The sequence below is a fragment of the Apium graveolens genome, chromosome 8, assembly GCF_009905375.1.
Source record: "Apium graveolens cultivar Ventura chromosome 8, ASM990537v1, whole genome shotgun sequence".
Classification (NCBI taxonomy): Eukaryota; Viridiplantae; Streptophyta; class Magnoliopsida; order Apiales; family Apiaceae; genus Apium; species Apium graveolens.
The window spans coordinates 60,128,189-60,141,792 of NC_133654.1; the positions used below are offsets into that span (position 1 = coordinate 60,128,189).

At 37.7% G+C, this 13,604-nt stretch overlaps 1 protein-coding gene across 1 annotated transcript; it reads right to left on the reverse strand.

Moving 5' to 3' along the window:
- Positions 1–11,169: 11,169 nt before the first annotated feature.
- LOC141679617 (uncharacterized) lies at positions 11,170–11,649 on the reverse strand. The gene has a single exon (XM_074486071.1). It carries the CDS (start codon positions 11,647–11,649, stop codon positions 11,170–11,172), a length of 480 nt encoding a protein of 159 aa, XP_074342172.1.
- Positions 11,650–13,604: the final 1,955 nt, after the last annotated feature.

The window sequence follows — 13,604 nt, forward strand, 5'->3', positions numbered from 1 at the left end:
ACTTCGAACTGTGCACATCTCGCAATATTTCTTTCTTCAGCTCTGCCATATTAGGGATCCAGATTCTTGATGTAAAACGTAAAATTCTTTCATTATCTTTCTGAGTTGTAATTTCTTCTCCTGTTAAGTCATTATCTTGACCCATCACTTCTTCTTGACATCGTCGAATCTTTTTTAGTAATTCCGGTTGAAAAGTCATAGCATAGATAGCTTCAGTAGATTCATTGGGAACATGAATTTTGATTTCCAACTTATCAATTTCCTTGGCTAATTCTTTACATGAAGTTAACAAATTCAATCTTTCTTTACGGCTCAGCGCATCTGCTACAACGTTCACTTTCCCTGGATGATAATTGATCGTAACATCGTAATCTTTAATCAATTCTAGCCATCGGCGTTGTCTCATGTTCAGTTCCTTCTTCGTAAAGATGTACTTCAGACTTTTATGATCCTTATAAATTTTGCATTTTTCACCGTAGAGATAATGTCTCCAAAGTTTCAACGCAAATACGATCGCTGCTAATTACATATCATGCGTAGTATATTTCTGTTCATGAGGTTTTAGCTGTCTCGAAGCATATGTAATGATGTTACCGTATTGCATCAGTACACATCCTAATCCGCGGTATGAATCATCGCTGTAAATGACAAAATTTACATGCTCATCTAGCAACACGAGTACCGGTGCGGTTACTAATCAATTTTTTAGCTCTTGGAAACTTTCTTTGCATTTGTCATCCCATACGAACTTTTCACTTTTTCGAGTTAACTTGGTTAGTGGCGTTGCTATTTTCGTAAAATCTTTGACAAATCTCCTATAATATCCTGCTAATCCCAAGAAACTTCGAATGTCTGTTGGTGTCTTCGGCCTTTCCCAACTCAACACAGGTTCAATCTTCGTCGGATCGACTTGAATGCCTTCTCTATTGATGATGTGCCCTAGAAATTGTACTTCCCTCAACCAGAATTCATATTTCGAGAATTTCGCATACAGTTGCTCCTTCCTTAGAATTTCCAAAGCAATCCTTAAGTGCTCAGCATTCTCTTCTTCCATCTTTGAGTAAATTAAGATGTCATCGATAAATACAATCACGAATTTATCTAAGCACCTCTTGAATACTCTGTTCATCAGATCCATGAATGCTGCTAGCGCGTTGGTCAAACCGAATGTCATTATCAGAAACTCATAATGTCCATATCTAGTACGGAATGTAGTCTTGGGGATATCTTCAGTTTTAATCCTTAACTGATGATAACCCGATCTCAAATCTATCTTCGAAAATCATGCGGCTCCTTTTAGCTGATCGAACAAATCATCTATTCTTGGTAAATGATACTTATTCTTGATAGTGAGCTTATTCAATTCCCGATAGTCAATGTATAGTCGCATGTTGCCATCTTTCTTCTTCACGAACAATACCGGTGCACCCCACGGGAATATACTGGGTCTTATGATGCCTCGGTCTAGAAGATCTTGCAATTGCGTTGACAATTTTTTCATTTCGACTGGTGCCATTCGATACGGAGCTTTCGAAACTGGTTATGTACCTGGCGCTAAGCCAATCGTAAATTCAATTTCTCGGTCTGGTGGTAACCCTTGAAGCTCATCTGGAAAGACGTCAGGAAATTCACACAATTGGAATGTCTTCTATTTTGGGACTTCCCTTCTCAGTATCTAACACGTAAGCTATATACACCTCACATCCCTGTCAAACCAATCGTTTGGTCTGCATTACTGTCAGAAATTTCTTCCGCTATTTTTCGCCTTTGAACAAAATCATTGCATTTTCCGCAGTTCACAATTTTACTTTCTTGTTCGCACAATCGATCTAAGCATTATGACAAGCTAACCAATACATTCCCAAAATGACGTCAAACTATCCTAATTTAAAAGGAATCAAGTCTACGGAGAAATGATGTCCAGCTATTTCAATATCGCACGCAGGACATACTCGATCTACTGGAACTTGGTCGTCATTCACTAATTTTAAAATTAACGTCTCGCCCATCCATTCAATTTCGCAATGTAACTTTTCAAGGAATTCTTCAGAAATAAATGAACGGGTAGCTCCAGAATCAATTAATACTTTTGAATCTACGAAATTTACGAAAAGCGTACTTGTAATTACACTAGGACTCTCCGCTGCTTCTTTCATTGTCATGTTGAAAGTTCTTGCTCTGGGTTGATTAGGCGGCGGTAGAGGTAATGCCAACACTTTCGGAATATTAGCTGTCATTGTTGGTCCTTTGCAATTCTCAGCAATATGTCCTTTCTTTCCACGCTGGTAGCAAGTAATTTATGTCTTTCCCATTGGACATTCGTTAGAATAGTGCCCTTTCTGCTTACATTTGAAACATGTCACATCCGCTTTGATACAGATGCCCGTATGTTTCCGTCCACAAGTTCTATAGTACGGCACTAGGACTCTGACAATTCCCTGCTGGCTGGGGGCTTGGAAACGATTACCCATTTTCTAGATACCTTGTCCTATCCTTTTAAAATTCAAATTTGTCCGGGCTTGAAATCCCGGCTTCCTGCTGGAGTGGTCTTGGAAACTTCCATGTCCTCTTTCCTTTTAAGATCTTTCGCTTTCCCCTTCGATAATCAGGGATTTCTGGACTATGGCGGTATACGTCGTTAATTCAAAAACTGCAACTTATCCACGGATCCACGGCCGTAATCCTTCATGAAACCTTTGGACTCGTTTTCCTTCAGTATCAACTTGTTCTGGGATAAACCTAGCCAACTCAGTAAATCTGGCTTCATACTCCGTCACGGACATACTTCCCTGCTTCAATTCCAAAAACTTAATCTGCATTTGATTCTTCACATAGCGAGTAAAATGTTTCTCTTAGAATAGCTCTTTAAACCTATCCCATGTAATAACATCTTCACCTTCTAAAGCCTTCTTAGATTCCCACCAATAATTTGCTTCTCTTTTCAACAAGTAACTAGCAAATTCAGTCTTATGGTCTTCACCTACCTTCACTAGCGCAAATGATTTCTCTATTTCTTTCAACCAAGTGGTAGCCTTAATAGGATCGGCTGACCCGTCAAATTCTGGAGGTTTAACCGACTGAAACTGTTTAAAAGTAACAATAGGTATAGCTGGTGGCATCTGGGGCTCAGGACGAAGTGGCTGTTGTAACATTTGTTGTTGAATCTACTGTTGTTGTTGCTGCATCTGTTGTTGCATCATTACCATCTGTTGTTGTATCAGATGGAACATTTGGTTTATGGTGCCATTGGTATGTTCTTCGGAGTTGCTGTTAGAAGTCTCAGTTCTAGTTTTCTCTTGGGTGCCATTTGCTAATAATAAAACAAGTGATGTCTTTTTAACAGTTTATTAAACAATTGACAGTAGGTAAGAAAACAATTTATCCTGTATTAACAAAAAATTGGATAATAGTTCGGAAAGAAAAACAGTTTGCTTAATATAAAAACAAGAAATGTAAACAGTTAAATGAAATGCTTGTTCTTCTTTTTTCTCTTTACAGAATTTAAAGTATGAAAAGCTGTAAAATAATAAAGTAAAGGTAAATGTTGTAAAACTGTAACGACTGAAATTTGAATAAAAGAAAATTTGAAAAAGTTCATTTTATATATAACACCAGCTCCAGGTGTGAATGCTTGGTACAAAAAGTCTCACTCTGCTGGTCATGGCTATTGCTATTGGTCAAACTAACTACTACAAGTCAAGCTGCTACTACACACCTACACACTATACTAGTTGCATCTATGTACTTTTGTCATCTCCCCTACGTCAGTCCCCTGCTAGTCGAAATCTCAGAACCCCGGCGGAATACGCCTCAGCTCATCTCGAAGTATCTGAACCAATGTCTGTGCTAAACGGAAAATCCTATAGAACTCCATAAAAGAAGGCGGCCCGTCATGTGTCAAATTATCTAACTCTCATGTAGCACTCATCAAAACAGACTGTAACCTTTGTCTCATCATATAATCTGGCTGTAATACGGCTAACGGTCCTCGGTCTCTCTGATCAAACAAGTGCATAATCTCTCTACACTGAGCTCTCCAGTACTCAGCGTCATCTCTCATAGCATTGTACTCGTGATACGGTACCATGTGTGGCTGTGCAACATGTCCTACTGACTCCTGTGACTGAACCCTCTGCATCCCTACAACACCCTGCCGTGGGACTCTCAACTGTAACTCTATCTTATGATCACCCATACCCTCAATTGGAACCATCTGGAATATCTCTGGTTCTGGAGCCTGTACTGGAATAGGAGGTAACACTGGTGGTGGTGGAAGCTCTGGCTCAATCACTGGCATGAACTGATGCTCTACTGGAAATGGAGGAGGAAGCATTGGCTCAAAAAACTTTAACGGATCAAACATCTCTACAGGATCATGAACTATCCCTGACATTGGTGGTGCTGGCTCCTGGGGCAATGATGGAGGAGGTGGAAGAGGAAGAAATATATACTCAGACACTGGTGGAACCACTGGTGCAATTGGTCCTGTCACAGTCCTCTCGGATGAACCTGAATATCCTGATGATGTCATCTGATAATATACCAAAGAAAGAAGAAAGGTCACTAAATCATTCCTAGAACTAATACCTTATTATCCTAATCTTACATAAATCCTAACACTACTCTTCCTAATTGACTATTCATATCCTATGTGATATCCCTATCTTATCTTAATCCTAATGTTCTTATTTTCAGGGACCAAACCTACAGCTCTGATGTCAAACCTCTGATTCCAAACCTGTAACACACTCCAGACTCGGGGTATAAGTCTGGGGGTTACTAGCTATTCACCAAACCTGTACAATCTGAATAATAAATAATAAAAAAATATATCTAGACCCCTTTAACATTAACCATGATCTTTTTAGGTTGAAGTATGAAAACAAGAACCACTAACTACTTTATTACAAACCAAATTCAAAACCTTACAACTCTCTTTATTACAAACCATTATTTAACCAGTTTTAAACTAGTTTCATCTTTTATTCAAAAACACACACTAACTATCAAAACTCCACTTGTTCGGGCAACTCAAAGCTTTCTTCCTGGATTGGGATCAACATCTTGGGTATGAGAGAATCCCGAGGCTTGACCCACTTCTTTACCACTCGAGTCCTAATGGGTTTCATATTCCTTCTTAACTGAAAACAATAAGGTGAATAACAACAAAAAGGGGTGAGCCAAAAATTGCTCAACAAGTCCGCAAAATATAAATAGTGTTAAAGCAGTTTAAATGAAACGGTAATATGGGTATATCTTCAAAGATATAACCCCACGAGAACAGAAAGAAGGCCACTGCTGGCGAGTGTAAATGAACTAAACTGGACACAAGTTCGCATCTATACCCTGCTGATCATCCAGGATACAGTGCAGATCTATATCCCACTATATAGATCCAGTCGGGCACTCAGGCACTATGGCCCATCTCAGTGATCCGGTTATGTCCCGGTCCTTATGATTAAGTAAACTTAATCCCCAAAAATATCATTATCCAGTCCATGGAGTAGCAACCGGAACAATCGGTATGCAATATGAACAAAAGAACAACAAGTGTGTATCAGTGTTTATGAACAAGAATCAAAAGAGTGCAAGCTTGATAAGAATCTAAAGAAATATCATTATTCTGAAATTAGAATAGGGGAAAAACTTGCCTTTTGCGCGACTCACTTCAACTATATCACCTTCGTCTATCACCGACTCAACTTGCCTTGCTGGCTTTGCTTCTGTTAGAGAAATAGACTGGTTTAGTCATTTTGTACTTCAATTGCGTCTTGACCCGACTTCACATCATTCTTATTGTCTACCCATGCGCTTATGATTGACTCGTATATCATATACTAGCAAGTAAGACTCAATTAACAACATAATACACATAATCACATAAGTCATATAATCATTTTTATAATTAAAATAATTTTTAGAATTAAAATCGACTCGCTGATCGCTTAACTGATCATTATCTAACTCGTTCCCTTTTTTCGGAATTTATCGGACTCGTCTTGGCACGCAATTCGGCTTATAATCAAATAAATAACAAGGTCAACTAATTTCTAGAGGAAATTAGGTTTTAATATTATTTTTAAAGAAATTATTTCATTTTTCTGAGTCAAAGGGCTTTCGTTTCGCTCGAATCGGACTAACGGTCTATTTAATATCAATTAAACACAGATAATTCAATTTATTATTCAATATAAATAATTATTACTGATTTTTAAACCCTAAAATAATTTTTAAATCATTATTTAAAAAAAATCAGAACTGAAAATGATATTTCTATAATTTTTGGAATTAAAATGAATTTATTATGATTTATTGAAAATTATTTGATTAATTGTCAAAATAATTAATCATTTTTAAATAATTAATAAATAATATATAAATAATAAATAATTTAGAAAATAATTAAATTTGATTTTTAGAAAATATTTCAGAATTATTTATAATATAAATCAATTAATTAAATAATTAATTAATCAATTTATAAAATAAATAAAACTGATTTTTAAAATCAATAAAAATAAAAATCCAGAAACACCTGTCATAATTCAAACTCTGACAATTTAGGATCAAAGCCGGGTTTTTCATACGGGTCAAACGGGTCAATTCTGGGTCATGAAGAACATGACCGGAATTTTCCCAGAAACCGGCCACCGGAGCAGATTCCGGTGAGCCAATTTTAGGCCAAAAACGACCTGGTTTGGTTCGTTTCTCACCAATCTGTTTCACGCCAAACTCGACCAAAAACATCCCTGAATAGCAATCTCCGATCTAAATCGACATTAACTCCGGCCAAAATACCAACTTTTTATTCTGTACATGAAACTCGATGATATTTATAGTGCAAATCAAAGCTAAAGACCAGTATAATCAAACCCCTAACATTACACATACCAAAGATTCACATAAATTACAGAGTTGTAATTTGAAAATCGAACATAAACCCTAATAATTGAACTTTGCTATCCAGGTATCGTTTGTTCGATTAAACACCATGAATCGATTGCAAATAATATCAGGAAGCTACATCAATCATCAAAACATTATAATAACCCTAGAATCAAAGCCCTAATTCAAACATAAACCCTAAAAATCGAAAATTAAAAACAATGCATTAAATAATGAAATTGATGCTAGAAACAGAAATAACAGATCAAAACCTTCGATTTGAGTACTTGAATCACTTGATTTGATGTTGTATTCAGTTCAAAATCACCTATCGATTCTTCGAGCCGCAAATGTTCTACCCGGCCCGATTTGCAGAGAATTTGTGTATTTTCTGATTTTTAATTACTTAATTAATAATAAATAAATAAAAATTAGGCTATTTATAGTAGTAAAATTAATACTCCTAGTTAAAATTAAGGCTCTAATTCTACACTTTTTAAAATTAATAAGCCCCTAATTTTATAATTTTTGAGTATTACAATTTAATTTATAAATATTTTATATATGCAATATATATGCCAAAATTTCCCAAAAATTGTGAATAATGCAAAAATACAAAGAAATTGTATAAATGAAAGTCCCGTAATTTTATAAAAATAAAAATATGATTTTTGTGGGGTTTTTAACACCCAATGGGGCCCGGAAAAGTCGTTTTTCGCGAAACGAGAAAATTTATAAAATGCCTAGATGTTCAGAATAATGCGATGGTAAAAGTCGTTTGATGAAAAATAAGGCCCATTATTTTATTTGAAATGCCTGCTTTAAAATCATGATTCGGGTCGTAAAATTTTTGAAATGAAAGCTATGAATTCTAAAATAAAGTATGTGAAAAATATCTTTAAAATACCGGGACGACACAGAATGCACATAACACATAGCAATTAGGGTTTGACAGTTAATTCCACCTAAATGACACATTAACACACATAATTTATTATAAAAATGATACAATACAGTCGTAAATTTCCCAAACATTACAAAGGCCCTGCCCCCCAGGTGTTGGCCACACATGCCTTCATGCACCTCTTCCAAAGAAAGTCGGACCTCATCAGGCCTGAGGCACCATAGATAGGGAATTATGAAGAATCTTTTATAAAGAATCCAATCAATCAAAGAATATATCAGGTCTCGCACAGACAACTTCCGTGCCTCCGATGTATCACTGGGAAGCCATTCGGTCTGTAAATCAGCCTTAATGGGATCAATCCAAGATTCTCCATGCCCGAAAGGGGCAACCAGCTTAACATCAATGCTCCGTTTTTTTCAAAATACGGAAGTATACACTTCCAGAAATATTTTTGATGTCAGAAGAAGCAAATTTGGATAACGCATTTGCCTTAGAATTCTCCTCCCTCGGGATGTATTTGACATGACATTCGTCAAACTGAGTCATCATAGCTCTTACAAGCCGTACGTATTTGGCCATGGTTTTAACTCTAACCTCAAACCCTCGATTGACTTGGGATACCACTAGTTTCGATTCTCCATAAAATTTAAAGTTTTTAACTCTCAGTGTTCTAGCTAGGCCCGGGCTAGCTATCAAGAATTCATATTCTGCCTCGTTGTTTGTAGTGGGGAAATCTAACTTCATGGCATACTCAATAAGGAATCCACTGAGACTTTGTAAAACTAAGCCAACTCCACTTGAATTTTTTTTTGATGCCCCATCAAAATAGAGTACCCATAACTCCTTATTTTTAGTCTTCCTTTCTCCTTCCTCGCCTTGGGGTGTATCTTCCTGTCCCCTGACTTCTTGGTTGTCAATGGTATATTCGACCACGAAGTCAGCCAGAGCCTGAGCTTTGCTTTTCGTTCAAGGTTTATATTTAATATCAAATTCCCCGAGCTCAATGGTCCATTTGATTAGCCTTCCACTGGCTCTCAGATTGTGGATGATGTTTCTCAGAGGCTGATTTGTCAATACCTCAATCTTATGAGCTTTTAAGTAAGGACGCAATTTTGTTGAAGCCATAACCAAGGCTAAGGCAAACTTTTATATGGGGGGATAGTTGAGCTCAGCCCCATGCATAATCTTGCTGACATAGTATATAGGTTTTTGGACTTTAAGCTCTTCCTTCACCAATACAGCACTCAATGCGCTTTCGGAAACAACCAAGTATAAATGTAAGGATTCATTTAGGACTGGCTTGACCAACAAAGGGGCTTGAACCATGTATTTTTTTTAATTTCTCAAACGTCACTTGACTTTCATCAGTCCATGCAAAATCTTTTACTTTTTTCAAATCCTTGAAGAATGGAAAGCACTTGTCTCCAGATTTGGAGATGAATCGTCCCAAGGCAGCAACCCTTCCAGTAAGTTTCTGAACATCTTTGACAGATCATAGGGGTTCCATATCTAAGATGGCCTTTATATTTTTAGGATTATCCTCGATTACCCTCTTAGAGACCATTAATCCTAAAAAATTTCTGAACCCTACACCAAAAGCGCACTTGGCGGGGTATTAACATCATTTTCTGATATCTCCGGACTTCGAAAGCTTCCCTCAAATGGGATATATGATCAGTCTTTATAAGACTATTGACTAACATATCATCTATGTAGAGCTCCATAGTTTTCCCAATAAGATCTTTGAAGGTCTTATTTACCAACCTTTGGTAGGTAGCTCCTGCATTCTTGAGACCAAATGCCATAACAAGATAACAAAAAACACCAAAGTCTGTGATGAATGATACCTTTGGAATGTCATCCTTATGCATCTTAATCTGATTTTAGCTGCTGAACCTATTCATAAAGCTTAGCATCTCATGACCCGCATTTGCATCTATCAGAGTATCTATCACTGGCAGCGGGAAATAATCCTTTGGGCATGTATCATTTAGATCAGTAAAGTCAACACACATCCTCCATTTTTAATTATCCTTCTTCACCATCACATGATTTTCCAACCACTCAAGAAACTGTATTTCCTCAATAGAACCAGCCTCTAAAATCTTCTCGACTTCTTGCTTGATGGCTTCTTGCCTTTCAGTGGCAAAGCTTCTTTTCTTTTGCTTTACAGTGTTCCGATTATGATCCACATTTAGCTTGTGGGTGATTAACTCAAGGTCAATACCGAGCATATCTGCAGCCGACCATGCAGATACATCATTATTCTCTTGCAAAAACCTTATCATCTTCCCCTTAAGGGGTTCTTCCAATGATGCTCCAATGAAAGTTACCTTCTCAGGATATCCGGGAACCAAGGGAATCGGGATCAAATCATCAGCTGGATTTCCTCATTTTTCATCATTCTCACGGATATCCATATCTTCAATGGGCATAACCAGCCCCCCGACTTCATCCGCCCTTAATGAGGCTACATAACAACTCCTTTCCTTCTTTTGATCTCCCCTTTCTTCTCATATCCCGTTCCTGGTTGGAAACTTCATTAATGAGTGGTAAGATGAGGGGATTGTCTTAAAAGCATGTATACCCATTCTTCCCATCCAACTTTAACCACTACAAAGTTCAACATCTGTGTTGCTTGCCTTGGCTCCTGACCCATAGTCAAAGGCAGCTTAATTATCCCTTTCACGGGGCATTCGACTCTAGCAAAACCATATATTGGCATATCAGTCGGGGTTTATTGAGTTTCATTATATCCCATCCTTACAAAGGTATCATAGAGTAAAATGACCACTGATTCCCCATTGTCTACAAGGACTCTCTTCATCGGGATGTTCCCTATGTTAGGTGTTATGACTAGGGAATTTTCATGAGGAAATTTGAACCCTTCCAAATTGAATCATCGAACTATATTGTTATTCCATTCTTGGCCCTTTTCGGGCTTCCCCGACTATGTGCATGACCTCATAAGCAAATGCCTTTCTTGAGTTCTTAAAAGAGCCGGCCGCGGTTGGTCCTCCAAAAATCATATTTATCATAGGTCATCGGGGTTGGGAATATCTCCTCTGATCATCTTGATCTCTTCTACGGTCATCAAAGTTCCTTCTCCTATTATTATTATTTTCTCCTCTCTCTCCATCTCCGATATACTTACTCAACCTTCCTTTTCAAATAAGCAACTCAATTTCATCTTTTAATTGTCCGCACTCACCGGTGTCATGACCAACATTCTTGTGAAATCGGCAATACTTGCTTTTATCTAACTTGGCAGGATCTTCCTTCAGAGGCTTTGGCCAACGAATATCTCTGTCTCTCTCGATTTCCATCAAAATCCGACTTCTAGGAGCATTAAGTCTATTATACTCAGTAAACTTCTGTCAAGGTCCCCCTTTCTTGGGCAATGATTCTGCTTCTTTGTTAGCCCTATAATACTTGTATGTGGCACTGTATTCTTGATCAGTCTTTTGCTTCTTGCCACTAGCGGACTCATTATTCACCATTGTCTTTTTCATACTTTCTTCAACTTGGATATACTTTCCTGCTCTACTTTGGAGCTGTAACACATTCTCTGGTGGCCGCTTAGCCAATGAAATTTTGAAAAACTCATCCTTAATTCCTTGCTGCAATGCTATCTTAGCTACCTTATCATCAAGATCAGGTACCTTCATGACCTTTTTAATGAAATGATTCAGATAACCCATAAGGGATTTCTTTGCTCCCTGCACAATACTCATGAGGGAAGCTGATATTTTCTCATGCCCCTTCCCACCAATGAACTGTTTGATAAAGGCTTGACTTAAATCTCTGAAGGACCCAATTAAATTTTGGGGCAAGCGGCCATACCACCTTTGGGCCATGCCTGGTGGGGTTTGAGGGAAATCTTAACATCTAATCGCATCATTCATCGGTTGCAGAAGCAGTGCATTAGAGAAAGTCCTAACATGATTCGCGGGATCTCGGTCCCATCATAGGCCTTTATAGTGGGCATCTTGAATTTTCTTGTGATATGGGTGTTCATGATCTCTACCGTGAAAGGCGGGGTTGGATCATCTGGATCTCCAAGGGGGAGCAACTCGAATGGGTTTCCTCGAGGGGTGTTCGTAGATTTCCTCCTAGGGGTCTCTTAGAAATTAATGACTGAGCAGGTCCTCTTGTGCCTCTAGCTTGAATGGCCCTTGGTGGCTGTCTAGCCTGACTATTCTCCATATCCCTTTTAAGCCTCATAATTTCTACTTCATGAGCTCATATGCTTTTTTCAAAAGTCTGAGATACCATTCCCTGATTCTCTTGGTATTCGGGACACCTACGTCATATGGGCTCAAGGCGCCTGCCTCTAATGGGCTCTTTATCCATATATCTCCTCATGTGATGCGCATCTTCATCGGTTTACTCTCCATTATCCTCTATTGTATAGGGTCCAGAGACATCTCGTTCAGTACTGGTTGATCGCAGACCTCTAATATAATTAGGGTCATCCCAAGGTTGTGGGGTTAAGGTGGTAGGGGTGGCTACTCCCTCCAGCCTCAAAATATATTGGCATCCCATAGGTGGGGTTTATAGGAATGTGATGTATTATAATTGACATCTCAAAACCCACTGATTATGCCCCTAAAGGAGCATTCAGATTCGGGTTTTGAGGGTTCAACCCTAAAACTGGGGGTGGTTGAGATTCAGATCGGGGAATTGAAGGATTCGATGTCCCTTGGGAGTAATTCGAGTGAGGTGGATTCATAATGGCGGATAATATATCTTGGGTGGTTCCCGTCGAATTTCCTTCAGAAGCGTTATTTCCGCTTCGTGTGGTTACCATGGTTGATGTTTTCTTCCGGCGCCAAATTTTATGGGTAAAAAACTAGGGTGTATTTAATGCTAGGGTTTTTGAGCTTAAAGACTCTATTTGACTGCTATCATATTTTGTGAGTCAATCTGCCTTCACAAGATGCCTACGGACCTTGTTGTATGCTAAGGATCAAGTCAAAAAATGTAGTTATGAATTGTAGGGTGAGGCCCCTTATATAAGTGTTGGATGCCTTGAATTAAATTAGGGTTAGGAGACTTGGTAGGTAAGTCTCAGATTTAGAATAGACTTTGGAGTCCTAGAATGTTGGGATTTGCTTCCTTATAGGACTGTGTGGCTTGAGAACTACTCTTTTAAGAGTTTGATTCTAACTTGAACTTGTTTTCTCAACCATAATTTGGACTGATACATGACCTACGAATTTAATAATAAATCCTTGATCCGCGGGCCCCTTGAGCCCAATTAATGACATAATAACTGTTAGGTCTTAATAACTAAGCTTCATCTTTGGACCAAATCGGGGTTAATTAATGAGCTTATTTATTACGCAATCAGGATTACTTTTGAACTTTCTTAAATCCGTCTTATATTAATTTCACATATTAATAATATGAACCAACATTTGGACCGTTATTCTTAGAACTAGAAAAATTTCAAGTTAGATTTATTTTTGAAGAATAAATATACAGGGAATTCTGAAATATTTATAGATCATATTCCGGTTATTTCCTAATTAAATCAAAATTAGTTTTTATTTATCAAGAATTAATCTAGTGCAACATGTTAGCCGAGTTCTTATTTTTAGGATGAAGAATTTAAAATACCAATTTCACTTACAAGTCTGGTAAAAGTTGTTTCATCCAAAAGTTTAGTGATAATGTCAGCTAACTGTTTTTCTGTTGGAAAAAAACAAGCTCAATGGTACCATTAACAACATGTTCCCTAATAAAATGGTACCTTACATCAATGTGCTTAGTTCTAGAATGATTAACTGGATTAGCAACAATAGATATT

What these genes read in the sequence shown, in the direction of transcription:
- LOC141679617 (XM_074486071.1), bottom strand. Translation starts at nt 11,649, where the DNA reads ATGGCCCAAAGGTGGTATGGCCGCTTGCCCCAAAATTTAATTGGGTCC.